Source organism: Exophiala dermatitidis, assembly GCF_000230625.1.
Source record: "Exophiala dermatitidis NIH/UT8656 unplaced genomic scaffold supercont1.2, whole genome shotgun sequence".
Classification (NCBI taxonomy): domain Eukaryota; kingdom Fungi; phylum Ascomycota; class Eurotiomycetes; order Chaetothyriales; family Herpotrichiellaceae; genus Exophiala; species Exophiala dermatitidis.
In genome coordinates, this window is record NW_008751647.1 from 1,671,461 (window position 1) to 1,691,417 (window position 19,957).

The window sequence follows — 19,957 nt, forward strand, 5'->3', positions numbered from 1 at the left end:
TTCTCCCTCCTGGTACATGATTTGAATCATCCGATTCGATTCCAGACAGCATGCAAAGGCTCTTCGATCTTTTTTCTTTCTGTTAGTGAAAAATGGGTTTCATTTTATAGCGTCGGCGTTAACGGCAGGGTTGAGTTTGATAGAGGGCGAGGTTGCCCCATGACTATGAAATGTCGAACAAACATTCGATCCGTTTCTGACATTCTGGGGACTCCATGTACCGTTACTAGGCATTTTACGTGTCTTGCGAGCAGCAACCCGAGATGCCAGGTCCTAAAGCCACCAAAGTCGGTGTTGACCACGGCGGGGGCTTTTGTACCGTATGTAGAGCAATATCCGACGACGTTTCTTTTTTTCAAGGGCAACAAGAGAGCCAGACATGTTCTGCGCTGGCGTCTATTAAAAGTTCAATACATTCAAGTTGTTATGCCTTAATACCACTGCTCGATCTATCATACGGATCTTGTTCTTGTAGAGCCCAGCCTGATCTAATCTTCTATCATGCAACCATCCTCACACCCCAAGCTTAATCTACGATATGTTCATTTGGGATTTCTGCCCAGCTCTCCTTCTCGACCTCACCCAGACTTCTTTGAGCCAAGATGCCTTGACTCTTCATCCGGCCATGTCCAAGTCCCTTAGTAGCGTTTGAAAAGGTAGTGGCTGTTGGTCGTTGAGACGGCCGGGAAGAACAGCTTGGCAGTTGGTGTAGGGGGCATGCATGGTGCAATAGACGACTGGTACGATGACTCAAATGTCGTGTCCAAAGGTCCATATGTACCACTGGACTGGGTGACGTTGTTGATCAGAGGACTATCAGTGGCGGTATTTGATCCGACCCCAACGCTCGCGGTCAAACTACTATTGTAGCTCTGAGTGAGTTCGGTTGCTGTGCCCAAACCTGTACCAGTACCAGTGCGCACAGTGACGTTGGCGGTTTGAGGACTTCCGGTTACTGTGCCGGACGCTGCAGCCGAAGCAGTCGTAGTGGTCACATTGTTGGTCTGAGGATTTCCACTTCCGGACCAACCTGTGCCAAGCGTGCCAGTGAAAGAGACGGAGATGGGTGGTCCCCAGGTGGTGATGTTGGGTGCTGGCCAGGACGATCCGGAACCCCATAAGGTTACATTCGAAGATGGTGTTGGCAATGGGGTCGGGGTTGTGATATTGCCTGAAGCATCAGGGGTGGTACTGGTAGAGTTCAGAGAGCTGCTATTCGACACGATGGCGGGGGCAAGGTTGCTGCAGACAATGGTCTGATATTGTGCAACATGGATTCCCAAGTAGTCTCCTATGGTGTTGAAAACACCTAGATTGCCACAAATCTCGGTTCTGTTGGTTGTGTATCCGGAAGCGACCCCCAACCCCCAGAGAGCAGCTTGTAAAGTAGCATATACAGTCTGGCGATTGCTGTTGAAGTCATAGCCGTGATCGGCAATCCAGCAAAGAAGGTTTCTGATTAAATCAGGCTTGAGTCCTGAATCGAGCATTTCCATTCGAGCTTGGGTTGTCTGGACTTGTTGACATGCGAGGCCGACATTCATGCCGGAATCTGCAACGTTGAGAGCAAACATGGCCGAGATGATCTCTTGCATTGAATCTAATGCCGGGCCTGACAGAATCTGAGCGTTCGGAGCGACATCAGTGATAAAAGCAGCCACCTCTTCAAGCATGGTATTGACATCCGCCCGACGAAAAGCCTGTGGCTTGCTAAGGCCCCGTGGATAGTTGTGGTGGTCGGGCTGAGGCGCTGTTCTCTTGGAAATTTCCTGGCGTCCGACGACTCCTCTGGTAGTTACCGACATTTCCGGAATGCATTGGACACGGGTGACTGTAAGCATGGAGCTGGTGGTTTTGGTGGTGAAAGGGCCCTGAGTCAGTCAGCCGACAGTTTCGCTGGAATATACCATATGTCTCACCACTGGCTCAAGATTATTGTCGATGTTTGTGACATTGCATAGGCCACACTGTACAGCCTGCCATTGTCAGTAGGATCCAGGCACCGCAGACGAAGGTACACTGACATAGATGGTCTGAGTCATGATTCCACCATAGATTGTGGTCGTTGGACCGCTCTGAGGGGGAATATAGGGAGTGAAGCTCAAGGTGCAGCCTGGCGAAGCGGGAGGCTTTGAATATGCCGTACAAGCAGGTGTGGGTGTAACGGCAGAGAGACCTAGGACGGCCATGGCCAGAACTAAGACGGTCTGGAGCCACATTGTAGCACGGGGAATGTGGGAGATATCTGGAGAGCTGAAGAGACCGGTTGGGTGAGGAAGGCGGAGCAGATGTAGCAAAGCACCAACACTGGCAGTGAGAGTGTAAAGAAGTGAGCCGGAATGGAGAGGATGCAGGAAGAAGAAAAGTTCCAGCCGGGTGAAGGAAAGGTGAAGAAGAGATGGATATGACAGAAAAGACAGAGCTTGAGGTCGCAGGCGCAGGCGCAATGCAAGATGGCAGCAAGGAAGGAGAGGAACTTGAGAAGCCGCGTGAGAGCACAATCAAGGAAGGCGCAACGCAAGAATTGAACAAGAGAAATGCGAGGCCTGCAGTTCATGATACTACGACCTAGTAGTATCAACCATGGCAGAGGCAACCGCTTGCGTGGTCGCACCCCAGTGTTGCATGTAACTCACTTCCCCTTCGAGTTCGGCTTATACAGGGATAGAACACCTGTACTATCAAGAAGCAACTTGAGCAGAAAGCATGTAACCCGCTTCTACCGACGTGCGGCCTTCAGGAATTGCCCTGAAAGAGGTGCGAAATCAGACAGCTGAGACAAGGCTAAAGAAACCATCGAGCAAGATTGTCCGAGGCGCACAAGGCGCTGCTGAGACATTAAGTCACGCTGCGCGCTGTGGTCTCCAAGTGCATATCGCATGGAAAGGGAAGACAGCCTTGTCCCCGTCCTGCCCCTTGAAATCCATATTGCCCGATTGCCATGCGACTCGGACAACGAGTCTGTTTCGTTCCACACTACAAGAGTGCCAAGTTCCTTACCTCATACGTAGACATCTTATGGGCAATGGAGACACCAGCTAGCATCTGCTGTTCGGTTGCGCCTGGAATGGAGAATCGAGGTAATGGAGAATGGAGGACTCACAAGGGGTTCCCGTGTTTGAAGGTGCACGTGATGCACCGGTCGCCATTATGAGGTGCACAGTACCTAGGTATAGGTACGTGTAGCAGTTCAAGTCAAGTCGTAATCAGTGTAGCTCTGCACATAGACGTAATTTGTTCCCTTTGCGAGAACTCTTTCGCAGCCTAAACGGCCTCGAACGTCGGCAATAATGCCCAGGGAACAGTATCCTGGAGGCAACGATGCTGTCATGCCGCTAGGTTATAGTTTTGTCGAGATAGGTTTTTTCAACCCGACTCGTCGTTTTTCGAGAGCTGCAGTGCCTGATAAGGTGTGCAGCGGTATCCTTGCAGCCGCATGCATCTTCCTGCAGAGCAAGAAGCGATCAGTGATCGCGCCACTGAAAGCTTAGCCTGAAGCGAGGCAGCGGGCAAATCGGACAGTCTGTCTCAGCATTCGGCCCTTTCGGTTACATCATGGTGATGCGCATGTTCGCGTTGACATCTCCAGGTCATGTCATCGTGACATTCGAAAGGCAGCTTTGAGTGCGGGGTGTGCAGCTGGAGGAATTCGAAGCGGGTATCGTTGCCCGACGCGATATCACACTTGATGCAGGAATACTATAGTAACCCATTCAGTTGTTGCAGAACCCCACGCTGGCCGTTGAGCAGGGGGCGGCAAGGCCATGCGACCCTTGCTCCGTCGACAAATCGACCGCATCTGCCTCTGAAGGCGGCATCTGTGCACCAAGCCATGAACTGTAGCCGGGAGTTGGTGCTGTCGCACTGGAACCAAGCATATACCATGTGGCACGTGTAAAGCCTAACAAAAAAACCCCATGGAAAAAACCCCATGGATGCGATGGCTGTTGTAGACATATTGGAGGGTGACCAGCAACTGACTGTCGTGATTCGACCCTTGACAGGTCTTTTCGGGGTGAAGATTCTGCCCGGGAAGCGCATCTTTGCCATAAATACCTGGTATGTATGGCATTCGAAGAGTTGTTATCATCGCAGAATCTTGACTGCAAGTGCAAGGCAAGGCACGAGTCATTTTGTATGATATAATTCGTGCCTATCTGCTCAATTGAATCCACGGCAAGCTCAAGAGAGTGTAGGCTGCAGAGTGGAAGATGGCACACAGCAGCCAGCAACATCGCGCGCTCCAAAAAAACCATACATGATGATGCTCTCTTGGACATTTTACCAGCACATAAGCATTTATCAAGCCACGTTCACCAACTCAGAATCGACCCTGAGGCCTCATCGTTGTGTTCGGTTGCGTTGGGAGGAGAATGGCGCAAAACGACGCAGCGTTTGCGACTCGAATGTGGTTACATCCGGCGCCTCATCTCCTCATATTCTGAGGCCTCGAGGAGTCGCCGAACGGCGGCCTTGATGCAGACCACACTCGGAGATGGCAGACAACAATTCAATGCGCTTTCACCATGCAGTAGTCATACAAGGCATTTCCGCTTGTGTCCGGAGGACGAGGATGGTAAGGACAACAAGACATGCCAGGCGCAGTCCAGTCGAAAGGATTTGAGTGTCGGCGCAGGCGCATCAGGCCTCACGACAAGATGGCCTCCAGGAAAAGCACTTCTGCATCGTCCAGATATTGCAAAGTTTCGCCTCTCGAACTCCGCGGTTCACAACTCATATTTCGCTCTCGGATGTCTGTCCACGGACCGCATAATCCCTCATGAAATACGGTGGGATCAAAGACAGACAGATCATCAAGCGCCTTTAAACGGCATGCTGCATGGTCGTGTGGCGGGCTGCCACGGCAACGTCTCTTTCGGAGATGCGCCGGCACTCGTCTCGATGTTAGCACCGAGGACGGAGGGCCACGGTGAACGAGTTGTGAAAGGCACAAAAGCAGCCTCCACAGGAATCTTCTACAGGACTTGAGTGGATTAAATGAACCAAAAGTCGTGGGGTGGATGCCGATTTTGTCGGCCGGGTTTTCCAGAAAAATGCCGCAACAGACGGTGAAGCCTCCACCACTACTACACCCAGTCCCAACTGTAAAGCAGAGCCGACATATCCTTATCGAGCCGCTGTGCACCGAACTCCGTGCGACTCTTCAGCGACGAGGAAGTTCAAAAAAGGTTCCAGCTCGGTGCTCGGTCAAAAAAAGGGAACGACGGCAATCTCAAGATGGACATCCAGTTTCGCAACTACGACAGTAGCCTATGGCGCCCACGGAGATGCGTGCTCCATGGGTTGGATCCGCGCAAGATAGTAATCGAATGATACATTATTGTACAGTAATAACAAGGTGCCAGCAACATATTATTATTGTCGTTGATCTGCGTACAGCGTACAAGGCTGACGGGCACAGACCAGAGTACTCGGACTGGCCCAGTCGGTGCCGGCGGTGAAATCCTGTCGTTGCAATTTCTTTCCACAACATTTGCTGTTGTTTACATGGCCAAACATTCCAATTTAGGTCCCAGTGGGCTAGCCGGGCCAGGGTTTGTGGCAGCACCACCTGGATATGCGCCGGCACCCGCATAACCCAGCGCTTGTGGCGCTAGTGAAATTCACGTCCTATGCTTTCAATCAAAGGGTGGGCCTTAACTGGTGTTTTGAATCTCCCAAAGAACCATAGCTGGCTGGTTCAGACCCAGGCAGAGCCACCAGGTTTATTTTGATTTTGGGCTAGGTCCTGGAGAGCAACGCACACAGGGACCGGCCGAGTCTGAGCTCAACGATCTGGTCCATCTTGCCATGCAAGAAATAAGGTATGCTCCGGATGTACGCCGTCTGGTATCATGCAAGGTGAAGTGTCGGTTAGTAGTCCGAAAGGTAGGTAGTGGTAGAGGTCGATGACGCCGAGCTCTGGCCTTTGCACGGCCCTGTGTGGGAGGTAGCGGAAGTCCCAGCTTACTGCTGCTCTCTGTGGGCAGTAGCAAAAGTTGCCCGTTAAGGACTCGTGGCCGGCGACTGGTGCCGGCAAGCTGGGGATACCATGTCGGAGCAAGCAACGACGTCGCCCCGATGTCTCGATGTCAGGGTTCAAAAATGGCTCGTCGTTTGAAGTCCACGACGACCTTGCGATACAAAGTGTTACATTCCCACCCGAATAAAATGTGTTCAAATGACCACCATCAATAGATCGATGCACGGCTAGCTAGAACCAGCTAGTTCTTTTCGGCGACCCATACATCCACCGTCGCCAAAAGCCGCCGTCAACTAGTTCGCCAGTGATGATGCTCGTAAATGATGCGACGTAATGAAGTCAGCGTGGGTCGGTCCACCTTTCCCATGTTCCGGCATGGGTTCGTAAAGAGAATAGGATCGTGAATATCGAGCCATCGGAGACCCTGTGATGAAACCCCGGGAAAGGCGAACGGTGTTCGGCATCGCCCAGAAAGCAGTCGACAGAGGGCTGAAACGCTGAAGAGGTGAACAATGCCATCTGCAAGCCACTCCCACTGCGACATCGCCGCCAGGAGAAAATAAATCACTCAGATAGATAGTGAGGCAGACAGCGAAATGCAAGATTACACCATTGCTGAATTGCACACCTGCCCAGATGTCTGGGTTGCAGTTGTGGCCAGCAGTGCAGCATACCGAAGGGTCTACATACACAGTCCGTACCTACGTACGTTGTGCATACAATCATCTAGCAGATTTCCACAGAAAATAGCCGTCAATCGAAGTCGTACTCAGCAATGACAAGGTGCTTCTGGGTACAATACTGAATTCAACAGGTGCTGAGAAGGACGTAGGTTTTCCTGCGTCTCATCGCCGCTGGATTTCATCTTCGCATCGCTCAATCCTCGATGCAACAGGGAACGCACAAAGCCACATATGGGGTATAAACTCCAACTCTTGCTCCAGCTCTTTCTGGTTGCCAGTACACCTGAAACACGGGTCTCGTGGAGGAGGAAGCTGCCAAATATTGGGAGGCTGGGACCTAGTCATAAGACCGGGTTCAATAGTACTTTGAATCATCCAACAATGCGAAAAGAAAGAAATAAATCGCAACCCAGCTGTCATGAGCAGGCCTTCACTCCGTCGTGCTGATCTGTCGCCGTATCAGAGTTTTGACATTTTTGGTCTTCACGTTCGTCTCGAGGTGTGTCCGGGGAGCGCCGTTGTACGTTGTAGTTGCAAGCCACACTGAGTAGAGTGGTACAGTAACTGGCTCGCGTTCTGGAGGATGCTGTAAGAAGAGCCCTACCTGGTAGGCATGGCAATACTGTAGGTCCGACCAGCATACAACGTACAGTTGCTGATCAGAGGCTCGAGAGGACCTCAGTACTACTGCTACCGCAGCTCACAGATAGTACCGGCGTCTGTGAAGTAATAATCTACATCTCTACCTACCACCTGTAAGGTAGGTATCTTCAGCTGCTCACCAGCTGGTTACTGCTACCAGTTGTTCTCTGGGTGCTCATCCACGACCTTCTGGAGCCGCCCAGCTGCGCTCGCTGCCAGTGCAGCCAAACAGTTGCGGCACCTTCCCTAGCTATCCCACGTCATTGGCGCAGTGAATAAATCCCACAGAAAGAATCCGGCGCTGCTGACTACGAGCCTACTAGTGGCATAACTAGTAGCGAGCAGAATTTGGGCTGCCCGCCTAGACTGGAGAACGCACAGCAGAAAAAAAAATCAAAACATCTCCCAGTGGAGCTCTGCCGCAGGTCCTCGTCCAACTGTCCACTTCTCTTCCTCAACCCACTCCATCCACCCACATCACAACCGACTACTCGCATCCCTGCCAGTGTCCATCCGGCGGATTGACGGCGCCACCCCAAACAGCCATAGTCTGTTTCTTCCTGCACGGACTTGTGGGCGCGCAGACAGTAGCTTTGTTGTCACCATCACCGATTTTCACCCAGGTGCGTATGTTTTGGTACGGCGAAACGCAGCCTGTTACCGTCAAACCCTCCCGTCACCTCCGTCTTTCCCTTATCAAATGGCTCACGCGGCATGCTCGCTGACTTCAAGCCCAAGGAAAGCTTAAGCAGCCAACCAGATTGTTCGCCCGAGGACCTTGCTCGAAACTATCGCAGCTCCACGGCTTGACGGATCGCTGGTGGAGCCCATCTTCCTACGCACCCGCCCAGTCAGTGTTGTGAAGGTGAGCTTCCCATTTCCTTCTGCTCTACTCGCATGTTGTGAACGGCCGTTTACTTTAAAGAGGGGTCGTACGCCGCAAGCTCAAAGCTCTCTTCTCTTCCCCCTTCAGCTTGGTCTTCACGCCCGACCTTGTTGTCGTCGTCGGTTTTCTTCTTCTTTGTTTGCTTTCCCGCGTACTAACCTCTCCACTCCACAGTCAACATGGCGGAAAAGCAGGATCTCGAGAATGGCGACCCCAAGCGTGAAAGAATTTCTTTCGCCGACGGTTGGGATCCAGACAAGGACGAGGGCGAGTACGCCAACCTCATTCGATTCATTTCTACATACCGCGACCGTCGCTTCTCCAAAGCACCGTCTCAAGTTTCGGGTGAAGATGCTGCAGAAGCCACTGCCAAAAAACACCCGTGGTGGAAGAAGCTCTTCGGTATCACCGCCGGCCCTGGCGAGCTGTACCAGGTGCCTGAAGAATGGCTCAACACCGATATTCACACTGGTTTGACAACCGCTGAAGTCGAAGCTCGACGCAAGAAGGTCGGCTGGAACGAGTTGACGACCGAGAAAGAGAACATGTTGGTCAAGTTTATCGGTTACTTTAGAGGTCCTATTCTTTATGGTGAGTTTTCGGCCTTTTCTCCTTCACTCTGCCGAGCAAACAAACTAACAATGGACAGTCATGGAACTTGCTGTCTTGCTCGCTGCTGGTCTTCGGGACTGGATCGACTTCGGTGTCATCATCGGTATTTTGATGCTTAACGCCGTTGTCGGTTGGTACCAAGAAAAGCAAGCTGCCGATGTCGTCGCCAGTTTGAAGGGTGACATTGCCATGAAGGCTGAAGTCGTTCGTGATGGTAAAATCCAGGAAATCAAAGCTCGTGAGCTCGTGCCCGGTGACATTGTAAGTCTCCTTGATTCTCCTTGGTTACACATTGTTGCTAACATCCTATGCAGCTCATTCTCGAAGAAGGTTCCGTCGTCGCTGGTGAATGCCGTCTGATCTGTGATTTCGACAACCCGGCCGGCTTTGAGGAATACAAGGAGATGATGAATGACCCAGAGGGCTACCACTCCAAGAACCACACCGACTCTGACGATGACGAAGAACACCACATTGGTAGCTCAATCGTCGCCACTGATCAGTCTGCCATCACTGGAGAGTCTTTGGCCGTTGACAAGTACATGGGTGATATCTGTTACTACACCACTGGCTGCAAGCGCGGCAAGGCTTATGCTGTTGTCACCGAATCTGCTCGCGGCTCCTTCGTCGGAAAGACTGCGTCTCTTGTACAAGGTGCCAAGGACTCTGGTCACTTCAAGGCTATCATGGACTCTATCGGTACGGCACTGCTTGTCCTGGTCGTCTTCTTCATTCTCGCGGCGTGGATTGGTGGTTTCTTCCACAACATCGCCATCGCCACCCCTGAGGACAGCTCGATCAACTTGCTGCACTACGCCCTTATTCTGTTGATCATCGGTGTCCCTGTCGGTCTTCCAGTCGTTACCACCACTACTTTGGCTGTCGGTGCTGCCTACCTCGCCAAGCAAAAGGCCATTGTCCAGAAATTGACCGCCATCGAGTCTCTTGCTGGTGTCGATGTCCTCTGCTCTGACAAGACCGGTACTTTGACTGCCAACCAGCTTACCATCCGTGAACCATATGTCGCGGAGGGTGAAGATGTCAACTGGCTGATGGCTGCTGCGGCTCTCGCCTCGTCCCACAACCTGAAGGCTCTTGACCCCATTGACAAGATCACCATTCTGACCCTCAAGAGATACCCGAAGGCTCGCGAGATCTTGCAACAAGGCTGGAAGACTGAGAAATTTATTCCTTTCGACCCGGTGTCCAAGCGTATCACCACCATTTGCACTCTCAAGGGTGAACGATGGATGTTCTGCAAGGGTGCTCCCAAGGCTGTCCTGTCGATTGCCGAATGTGACGAAGCCACGGCCAAGCACTACCGTGACACCGCTGCCGACTTCGCTCGTCGTGGATTCCGTTCTCTCGGTGTTGCCTCCAAGCGCGGTGACGAGCCATGGAAGATTATTGGCATGTTGCCCATGTTCGACCCTCCTCGTGAGGATACTGCGCACACTATCCTGGAAGCACAGAACCTCGGTCTCAGCGTCAAGATGTTGACTGGTGATGCCATTGCCATCGCCAAGGAGACTTGCAAGCTGCTCGCTTTGGGAACCAAGGTCTACAACTCTCAACGTCTCATTGCTGGTGGTGTCGCCGGTCCTACTCAATACGATCTTGTCGAGAAGGCTGATGGTTTCGCCGAAGTCTTCCCTGAGCACAAGTATCAGGTCGTGGAAATGCTCCAACAGCGTGGTCACTTGACTGCTATGACTGGTGACGGTGTCAACGATGCTCCATCTCTGAAGAAGTCTGACTGCGGTATTGCTGTCGAAGGTGCCACTGAAGCTGCTCAGGCCGCCGCCGATATCGTTTTCTTGGCTCCTGGTCTCAGCACCATCGTCGACGCTATTAAGGTTGCTCGTCAAATTTTCCAGCGCATGAAGGCATACGTTCAATACCGTATCGCTCTTTGCTTGCACTTGGAACTTTACCTGACCACCTCCATGATCATCATCAACGAAACCATCCGTACCGACTTGGTCGTCTTCTTGGCCCTGTTTGCCGATCTTGCCACCATCGCCGTCGCTTACGACAACGCTCACTACGAACCCCGCCCTGTCGAGTGGCAGTTGCCTAAGATCTGGGTTATCTCGGTCATCCTCGGTATACTCCTTGCCATTTCTACCTGGATCATGCGTGGTACTTTCTACCTCCCAAGCGGCGGTATGATCCAAAACTTCGGCAACGTTCAGCTTATGCTTTTCTTGCAAGTCTCACTGGTTGAGAACTGGCTTATTTTCGTTACCCGTGGTGGTCAGACCTGGCCATCCTGGAAACTGGTTGGCGCCATCTTCATTGTCGATGTCCTGTCCACACTCTTCTGTGTGTTCGGCTGGCTCTCTGGCGACCCAGACGAGTTCTTCACCAAGCCCGTCGATGTCTACTCTCGCGATCACTACAGCGTCCAGACCTCCATCGTCACTGTCGTTGTTATCTGGTGTTACTCGATTGGTGTGACCATTGTCGTCGCCATCGTTTACTACCTCTTGACCAGCATGAAATGGATTGACAATCTTGGTCGTTACCAACGCAGTCACGCCGATACCACAATGGAGAACATCCTCGCGCATCTTGGTCGCGTTGCTCTTGAGCACGAGACTGATGTTCACGGCAAGTCCAAGTGGGTCTTGGGATCAAGATCTACTGGCGAGGAGGAAGATGTAAGTTAATTCTCGTGAACACCCTTCACTTTCAGTTGCTAACTAGCTTTCCAGGAGTAAATGCCATACTACCATGGGTAGAGGTTTTAGCTTTCGGTGTCGGGCAGCAGCAGCAGGTAGCTGCCGGAAGCGCATGATCTTTGTTGTTATTTCCTAATTCGAGCTAATGGGGGTGCCAGCTATGGAAACAAGCGGGTGAGACTCGAACCGACCGACAATTACCATGTATTGTTTTCCACAGCAGTGCCAGAACAAGAAAAAAACCATGAAAATGATCCTGCTTCTTTAACGGCAATAGAGTTGTGATACCATCTGGCTGTTTTACTAGTGCGAGGCTGCTCATGGTCAGTTTAGCTGCTGGCCCTGGTAGTCTCACCATAATTAATTCCATGTACTTAGAGTACAGTACTGTCCTGTTCCTACAATTTCTTGATGGTTGGCCCATTGTGAACCGAGATCTGAGAGATAGCTTTGCATCTCAGCCCCGATCTCGTCTGCGGCAGAATCTATCCGCCGCACCCTGTATCCAGCCTGGCCTGCATATGCCCCGGCCTGAAAGAGTGCTAAGAATAAGGATCAACGGCATCGGCCGAGCACGAGTTAGGTACTGTATCGGCATGCTGCAACACATGCCATATGGGAGCATCCTCCGTCTGCCGTCAGGCTTACGATACGTCACAACACTACCATCACAGTTGTAGGACCACGGGTTTCAAGAGCCTTTGGCTTGTCTTCCTCTACGTTCTCCTGCCTGTCCCGTGATTTGGCTACTATGCTAGTGAGCTGTACAGTTCGAGTGCCCGCCTTTTCCTCTAGGAACGCTTAACAAGAATAGACAGTCTGTATCCCTCCCGTAATGCTGCGCACGCTTCTACGAGTCACTCATCTATTGGTCTACGACCTTAGGGACTAGACTATTGGTCTCTCAATTGGCCAACCTAAGCGAAAGCATACTGTACATGACCCTAAGCCAATGACTGACACATCTATTCCAGGATTTCGCTGGAGCGCTGTAGGAAGGGATTCCGGCGGTTCATCAGGCCTCTCTCTGCTCTGGATCAAAACAAACAAACAAACCGGCTTAACAGACCCGTGGCCGTTTGAAATGTCAAGCTGCAATCGTTTGTGACACTTGTCAGCCGGTAAGCTGAAGGGCGGCTCGTGCACACTCGAGCAGTCTGACTAGGTATGCACGGATGTCGAGGACTATACCGTAGTAGTAGTACCGGTTTGTCTCAAGTCGTTTCAGACTCGACGGCTGCACAAGGCAGTTGAAGCAGCGTGATCCAAGTTGGCAAATTAAGCTAGCGCACCTCGATATCGGCATTTCGCCGAATATTAGTGTTACGGTTGGCAGTCTCTAGACCTTAGGCACCATTTTTAAGCACCCTACCTATATACTATGGCTAGGCCCCTCGGGCCACGTTCTGACCTCCTAAATACCAAATCGGATTCTATTATAATAAGTATAACTAAGGTCGAAGACTCTCCCGTACCCTCTCGCTTCTGTATGTTCAAGTTTCGTTATCTAGAAAAGTTTAAGTATATTACTATAACTTCTTATAATATTATTTAGTTACTAAAACAAGTTTGGTGAGGCTACCGAGCCACAAGGGCCATTCTCTCTGTCAGTGAGCTTTGAGTGGCCACTGCACTCCGAGTCCAAGCATGTATATAGATAGTGCGGCAACGAGAAATTTCCTCCTGGTGTAGCGAAACCAATCATAATACCACCAGTTTAAGAAAGAGACGCCTGCACGGCCTCAGTGTTTCTGTGATTAATAAGGTGATGGAGATCCTTTGGGTGCCAAGCGGTGCACAGACGTCGAGGACCATCGGACATAACCTGAACTTCGCTGCTGGCCCGGAGTTAGCGATATTGGAGTTTATTAGTAATGTTGTGGACGTTCTGGTGGACACCAATAAAAACATGGGCCTACTGGTGTTCACACCTGTAGTAAGGAGCTGTGTAAAGATACTTAGCAAAAAAACACGGGTTATCAGGTGGGCAACACGGGTGCAACACAGCTTAAACCCACGTCTTTCCCGTATAGCGCGCACGTTTCCACGGTCTCGCTAACTCCGGATTTCCAGCCATGTTGAACCTCTTTAGAACCATAAAGTACCTTATATAGTCCAACGAGGCCCCCCAGCCCGCTGGCTGAGATAGAACAAGTCCTCCGTGAAATCACAATTTTCTTCGTCACTTGTACTAATTGCCCGGTATGGATTCCCAACACCTCCCTCGGACAAAGTCCATTCTCGTGATAGGTTTCGGGGAACTCGGCTCGGCCATCCTTCACGCCCTGCAATCCCACCGCCTTTACAGCCCCGAGGAGAATAGCATAAGTGTGTTGGTACGGCCCTCCACGCTCTCCAGCCCGTCGCCTCAGAAGGCACGCCAGCTAGACAAGTTTCAAGCCGAGGGCATCACATTGGTGCCAGGGGATATCGAAGGCTCCGAGGATGGACTAGTCACATTACTCAAGTCATATACATCCGTCATCCATGCAGGCGGGATGAATTTACCGGCCGGATCGCTACTCAAATTGACTCGCGCCGTTCTTGCAGCCGGAGTTCAGTACTATATACCTTGGCAGCACGGGGTCGACTACGATGTCATCGGGCGGGAAGGCGGACAAGGCATGTTTTCCGAGCAAATCGACGTGCGGGATTGTCTTCGCGCTCAGAATTCGACGGCCTGGGTCGTGATCAGCTGTGGCATCTTCACGAGTTTCCTGTTCGAGGACTTCTGGGGCGTGGTCAAGAATCTCCCGGACAACAAGGTCCAAGTGACTGCGTTGAATTCATGGCAAAACGTGGTGACCACAACTGCAGCCGAAGATATTGCGACCTGTACGGCAGAGTTGCTGCTTTGTGCCGATACACCCGTCAATGGGCCAGTGTACATCGCTGGGGATACTTTGACCTACGAAGAATTTGCAGATGTGGTGGGACAATCACTAAGGCGAGAAGTCGTCAAGAAGGTCTGGCCACTGGAATATCTAAGGGAGGAGAGCTTGAAGGACCCAGGAGATAAGTTGAAGCGGTATAGGGTCGTCTTTGCAGAAGGCAAGGGCCTGAGTTGGCCTAAGGAGACAACGTGGAATGCTCAACGTGGGTTGAAGCTGATGGGTGTGGAGGATTGGATTCGAAAGAATCTAGCATGAATACTGATAGCAGAGGGTTCAGCTCAAAAATCTGCCGTACACTGGCATCTTTCGGAGGGTGATTCTTCCGCTCCTGTCATATGTGCTGAGTGTCTTGCTGGCACACTGTCCAAAGTAGATATATCACAGGTTACAATGTAATTTAGTACCCAAAGTACGCAAGGTAAATATGAAGTGATGGTTGCTCGAAGAAGCCTCGCGGAGCTTTTAATCTTCTTAGAATGAGAGGTCTACCTAGGTTAGGTAGGTATCCTAAGATGGTCCAGAATCCCCCGACACTGGAAGACATGGCCAAACCGATACATTGTTGTTCCCCGGGCCGGTAATAAGCCCCGTGCGATATCGAGACAGAAGTCCGAGTCCTCCGCAAGAACCACACTCACTCGGGGGCGCAGGCAGCCAGGCAACAAGGCATCGCCTTGGTGCTGACTTGTCAATGTATTTGTTGTTGCTGCCTACCGCATTGTCGTCTCTCGCGTGTCTATAGCTCTGGCAGAAGGTATTAGTAGTATGGGATACCGGTACAGCGGTGCTTCCTGCCACACTGCAGTATCTAGATAGGTAGGCATTGGCCTTACTTCGGTTATCTTAAGGCACCTAGTAGGTAGGGAACTATTTACGGGCGAATCGGCACCTTACTGTTTGCCGACACCTATATTAATACCTAGGCACTTTAGGTAAGAGGCACTACTATTATAGCTGGGTGTCAGGGCTAAAACAGAGCCAAACCACCTAAATCACAGGTGCCTAGCCACCACACTAAAAGCGGGTAAACACCTTAGATAGCGATAAGCGCAGGCACTGCAGTAACTGGCACACGTTGGACTTTACGGGTTCAAGTTTCGCGCGACTTGTCCTTTTCCCGAGACGACTGCGTGGTAAGAAAGTAGGTAGTGGTCTCGACGGCCTTCCTACAACAGAGGCGTTCCTTTTACTCCTACCAACTCCCTCCTCAACTGGCCGACTCAGTGCAGTCTTACCGACTTGCATTCAATCCATCATTGCTTCACGTTCAGGAGACTGTGGTTCGACAATTTCATCCCGCCGAACCAGTTTACCTGCTGTACCTACAGTCCCTCTCCCATGCACTCTCTACGTTAATAAAGAACGAACGACCACCCGATCATACCCTTTCCCCGGACGAGGATTCGAATTACAGATTAGACCACCATGGAGTACCTCTCCCTCCTGATTCCCATAGCCTACCTAGGCATTCTGATCGGCTCCATGGCGACATTCTCGCACCTGTACCGCCAACGACAAGTCACATCGAAACTGCGACTAGCACCCTACTTTGGCCCACACACGACTCGCAACATCTACTTGTCCTTGTTACATCTACAAGATCAATCATCAACTGCAGACTCGACGACAAAGGTTCCAGATAGCATATTGCGCGCGGCGCTCTTAGCCCGCGCGGTCGAAGACATCCAGCGCATCAGGGAGATCCAAACCCGCAAGCCGGCCCTCGCCCAACTCCTTCAGCGCGGCGTGGTCGGCGACGAAATTTTCCAGCGTCTCCAGCGGGCCGAGCAGGAACTTGAGCTCGAGCTCAAGGATGTTGTCGCCGAGGCGAATGCCCTCGCCCCGAACTGGGGCCTGTCGATTTTCCAGAGCGCAAATGAGATGGTTCAGAACAAAATTCTGAGGGATAAATTGGATGCCGTGAAGGCCACTCTGCCGGCCGAGAAGGAGGCTTGGGAGGCTCAGCGTGAGAGGTCGAGAAGAGAATTGTTGGGAGAAGGTGAACCAACTTCGAAAGGTCCGGCGGCGCAGCAGCAGCAGGGTTCGGAACAGTCGCCCCCAGTGGCCACTGGTGTAACAGCAAAACAGCAGCAGCAGCCGAGTGCAGAATTGTCCTCGACCATGGCGGAAAAGGCAGCCAGGTCGGCGGCTCTAGCTGCAACCGTGACGGCAGGTAGTGATGATGAGGGTGTCATGGTTGAATCGCCTGGTGTGGAAGCCACGAACAGTGCTGCTGCAGCTGCTGTCAATTCATCGACAACGACTCCTAGCGGAGGCGCAGGAGGCGGTGGTGGGAAGAACAAGAAAAAGAAGGGCAAGCGGTGAAAAAAAGTTCCTAAAACGAGGCACGTGTATAACATGTTGGTTGTGTTTACGAGTTTCAGAACCGAACCTTTATTTGTTACCCTGACACGGTGAGGATTCTTCTTTGCTCGCCCGTCCGCCACGCTTTTGCCGAAGGCTTCTAGACTTCTTCGCTGAGAACTCGGCTATCTCTGTGAAGGGATGGATCGGGAGCAGAATCAAAAAGCAAGCGCCTTTACTACGGTTGTGAACGGAGTTTTTTTTTTCTTGCTTCATACATTTCTATGTTACAAAGTAGATTTATTTCTGCTGGAAAAGATGATGATACATAAGGTAGACCTGAGATGAGATTGCATCCAGACATGATATGTCCATTTGATATATGTAGAGTAATCGGCTGTCTATTCAACGCCGCGGACACCATCGTCCCAATCACGACGGACGAGGACGTCAGTAGGAACTGTAGTCCTCATCTGCGTAGCCACATCGGCCACGTCTCGGACAAGATCGACAACACGAACACCACCGTCCACAGCCGTATTATTATTACTATCCAACGACGCCTTTTTCTCGATCACCATGCATAGAAAAGATGTCAAGACATCCAATCGCAGGCGCTGCGCTGCAGGGCTCTCGAGATCATGGTACGCCTCGGGTTTGGTGTCTGTTTCTTCTTGCATCTTCTTGTCCATCATGGCCACAACGATCTCGGTCAGAGTCTTGACAGCAGTCTGATACTGCGCGGTCTTGGAAACGCGACGGTTCCGACCGCGCGCTGCGCGTGGGACAACGGCAGAGCCCAGACTACTAGAACCTGGGGGGTTTCGGGCAGATATGCCGGTCAGGTCGGCAGCAAGCGTCCGCGCGACCTGCATGATGACCAAGCGGACGACATCTTCGTGCGGCAATATGTCAAACGAGTCCCGGAGACCGTACAGCGCACACAGCGTGCCGTGCAGGTCGTACGACAGACAAAAGGCCCGGATGATTTGCTCGTAGAACTCGGGGGAGAAGTCTGCCTTGGCCGCGCGCCGCTGTTTGGGTTCCAAGGACAAAAACCACTCTTGCATTTCAGCAAACAACGTCCGCGCATCCGGAAACTTCTGGTTGTGTGCCGCTGGAGAGCCGTAATGCGTCTTTGCTGTGTCCCAGAGCGCCGCGAAGGTCTCGAGGTCTGGCGGAATCGAGTCTCTGAGCGTGCAGTATTTCCTCCACACCTCGGGAATCTGACCTGATCGAAGCGACGCATAGAGCCAGTGGTTCATGATGAATGAGTTCGGTTTAATCTCTGCCGACGTCGTCATGACATCCGTCAGATGGTCCGCGTTCGTAAAGTCAGAACGCCGAGTGTAGTGCTGTAGCAGGATGGAGAACGTTTCGACCGTAGCAGCAGGGGTTCCTCCTCGCAGCAGAAAAGATGGCGTCGGTTTGGTTATCTCTGGTTTCACTGTGGTGGCGGTGGGCTCCTCGGTCTGCACGGGTTCAGTTTCAGAGCGCCGCTTTTGTACCAGCTCAATGCGGGCTTGAATCATCATCCAGGCGGTACTTTCGGCCTTCTGTCGCGCCCTGGGAGACCCTTCACGGAGCCAGGCTGCAATCAGTCCGTTCAAGTGGCGGGCATCGGGCTTGACTCGTCGCTCATACATAAGTTCCACCACGGATGCGGCATCGTCCACCTTTCCCGCCCCAAGCAGCCACTTGATCCACGCTGCAAAGAAGAACTTGTTCTGGAACGACCGTGGGAGTGCGGCAAGGGTGGAAAGCCCTATGCGATTGACCAGATCTTCACTCGGAGTTTGTGAGGACTGTGTACTCGTACTCGTGCTCTTGGCTATCTCCTGGAATATTTTCCACGAGTCACTTGGCGACTTGGCTCGAAGCATGAACATGTCCTTGAACACCGCCAGAGCCAGCTCTGTACGACCCGCCTCGAGGATGACACTACTGGTTCGGCCAAGGACGCTCAAGGTTGTCTCGTCATCTTCCGAGCTTTCCAGCCGTCGCCGGAGCTCTAGGTAGCAGAGCCAGGCTCGCTGGGCGGCTGCCGGGTTCTGGCTCTTGGCCCAACTGGCGATCACCATCACAAGCACCGCCGGGTCGACAAGAGTGGTGTGGTCATAGCATTCGAACGCCAAATTCTGTGCTTTCTGTGGTCTGCCCAGTTCAACGTAGATCTGGATCCCCGTTACCCAAAATTGACCGGCCAAATCTTCTTTGGTCCCTAGCCGGGGTCTCTGCGTCTCCCACATTTCAGCCGCGGCCGCAATGTCTCCACTGGCTCGGAGAGCGTCGATGTATTGAAGCCATTCTTTATCCTCCAAGGGCACATCTGCTTTCATCATATCCTTGCCCAGCATTTGGAGGTGTTTGGGCCGGTAGTATGTGGTGCTCTGAGTCCTCCACAGAAAATGCCACACATCCTCCGGGATGATGACGGAGAAGTTGGCCACATGTTGCTGACACCGGAGGTACCATCTCCAAAGCGTGAAATAGAGGCGCTCGTTTGGCGGTCCTTTCTCCGCCTCCTGCAACGCCTGGTTGAATCTCTTGACATAGATTTTGTCTCGCGCCGGTATGCCCAGGGTAACTTTCAAAGACGCTTTCTCGCGCGCTTCTCGCTTGAGAACCTTGTCGTCTTTGGCCAGTTCGTCCAGTTCCTCGTCCGTGATCAGATCCAAGTCTTCCCCAGGCATGATGCCCTCCTCTTCAAGAGCTTTGAGAAGCTCTTCTCTTTCTTTGGCCGGAAATGAACGCATGAACTCGCTATCCGGACCAAATGGACCTTGTCGCATGATGGCGAGTTCGCGATCCAACTCTTCCAACTCCGCTCGAACTTGTTGTCCTTCCTCCTCGAGATAGTCGTGGACCGGGACTCTGGTCGAATCATCTTGACCTTGTTGTTCGAATTCTCGGATGTCCAAATCTTCAAAGGGCGCGACAGGAGCCCTACGCGCAGGACGCGGACGCTGTCGTGGCGGTTGTCGATAGTGACGAACAGGCTGGAGAAGTTGTAGGCAGGTTTGATGGCCAGCAAAGCTGGGGGACAGACAAAATTGTTGATGCCATCTTGGGGAAAGACGGCAGATGTTCCGCATAGATCAGACAGCTCGGTGACGGTGTTTAAGTGAATAGAGGACGAATTTGGATGGTAGAATCCGAGAGTAGAAAAAAAGTCGAGAATTGCCTGAAGATGTCAATTTGTGACACGCCGCCGCCTCCGAAACAAAATGCGGAGAACGCGAGTTGTAAGAGCCTCGAACTCATTCAAC

The 19,957-nt window shown here is 52.1% G+C and overlaps 5 protein-coding genes across 5 annotated transcripts; 3 read left to right on the top strand and 2 right to left on the bottom strand.

Annotated features, from left to right (window-relative positions):
• Positions 1 to 189: 189 nt before the first annotated feature.
• HMPREF1120_02116 (uncharacterized protein) lies at positions 190 to 7,625 on the bottom strand. Its single transcript, XM_009156149.1, has 3 exons — positions 2,025 to 7,625; positions 1,920 to 1,976; positions 190 to 1,871 (listed from the first exon to the last, which is right to left on the bottom strand). Exons 1-3 carry the CDS (start codon positions 2,217 to 2,219, stop codon positions 639 to 641), a joined length of 1,485 nt encoding a protein of 494 aa, XP_009154397.1. The 5' UTR covers positions 2,220 to 7,625; the 3' UTR covers positions 190 to 638.
• Positions 7,626 to 8,373: 748 nt separating this feature from the next.
• Positions 8,374 to 11,784, top strand: HMPREF1120_02117 (H+-transporting ATPase; the record flags this gene model as incomplete). The annotated part of the gene is made up of 4 exons (XM_009156150.1): positions 8,374 to 8,785; positions 8,844 to 9,067; positions 9,121 to 11,469; positions 11,524 to 11,784. 4 exons carry the CDS (start codon positions 8,374 to 8,376, stop codon positions 11,527 to 11,529), a joined length of 2,991 nt encoding a protein of 996 aa, XP_009154398.1. The 3' UTR covers positions 11,530 to 11,784.
• A 1,910-nt stretch (positions 11,785 to 13,694) lies between these two features.
• Positions 13,695 to 14,639, top strand: HMPREF1120_02118 (NmrA-like family protein; the record flags this gene model as incomplete). The annotated part of the gene is made up of 1 exon (XM_009156151.1): positions 13,695 to 14,639. The coding sequence occupies one exon, from the start codon at positions 13,695 to 13,697 to the stop codon at positions 14,637 to 14,639; it is 945 nt and encodes a 314-aa protein (XP_009154399.1).
• Positions 14,640 to 15,809: 1,170 nt separating this feature from the next.
• Positions 15,810 to 16,709, top strand: HMPREF1120_02119 (uncharacterized protein; the record flags this gene model as incomplete). The annotated part of the gene is made up of 1 exon (XM_009156152.1): positions 15,810 to 16,709. The coding sequence occupies one exon, from the start codon at positions 15,810 to 15,812 to the stop codon at positions 16,707 to 16,709; it is 900 nt and encodes a 299-aa protein (XP_009154400.1).
• Positions 16,710 to 16,926: 217 nt separating this feature from the next.
• On the bottom strand, positions 16,927 to 19,899 carry HMPREF1120_02120 (uncharacterized protein). Its single transcript, XM_009156153.1, has one exon. It carries the CDS (start codon positions 19,781 to 19,783, stop codon positions 17,090 to 17,092), a length of 2,694 nt encoding a protein of 897 aa, XP_009154401.1. The 5' UTR covers positions 19,784 to 19,899; the 3' UTR covers positions 16,927 to 17,089.
• Positions 19,900 to 19,957: the final 58 nt, after the last annotated feature.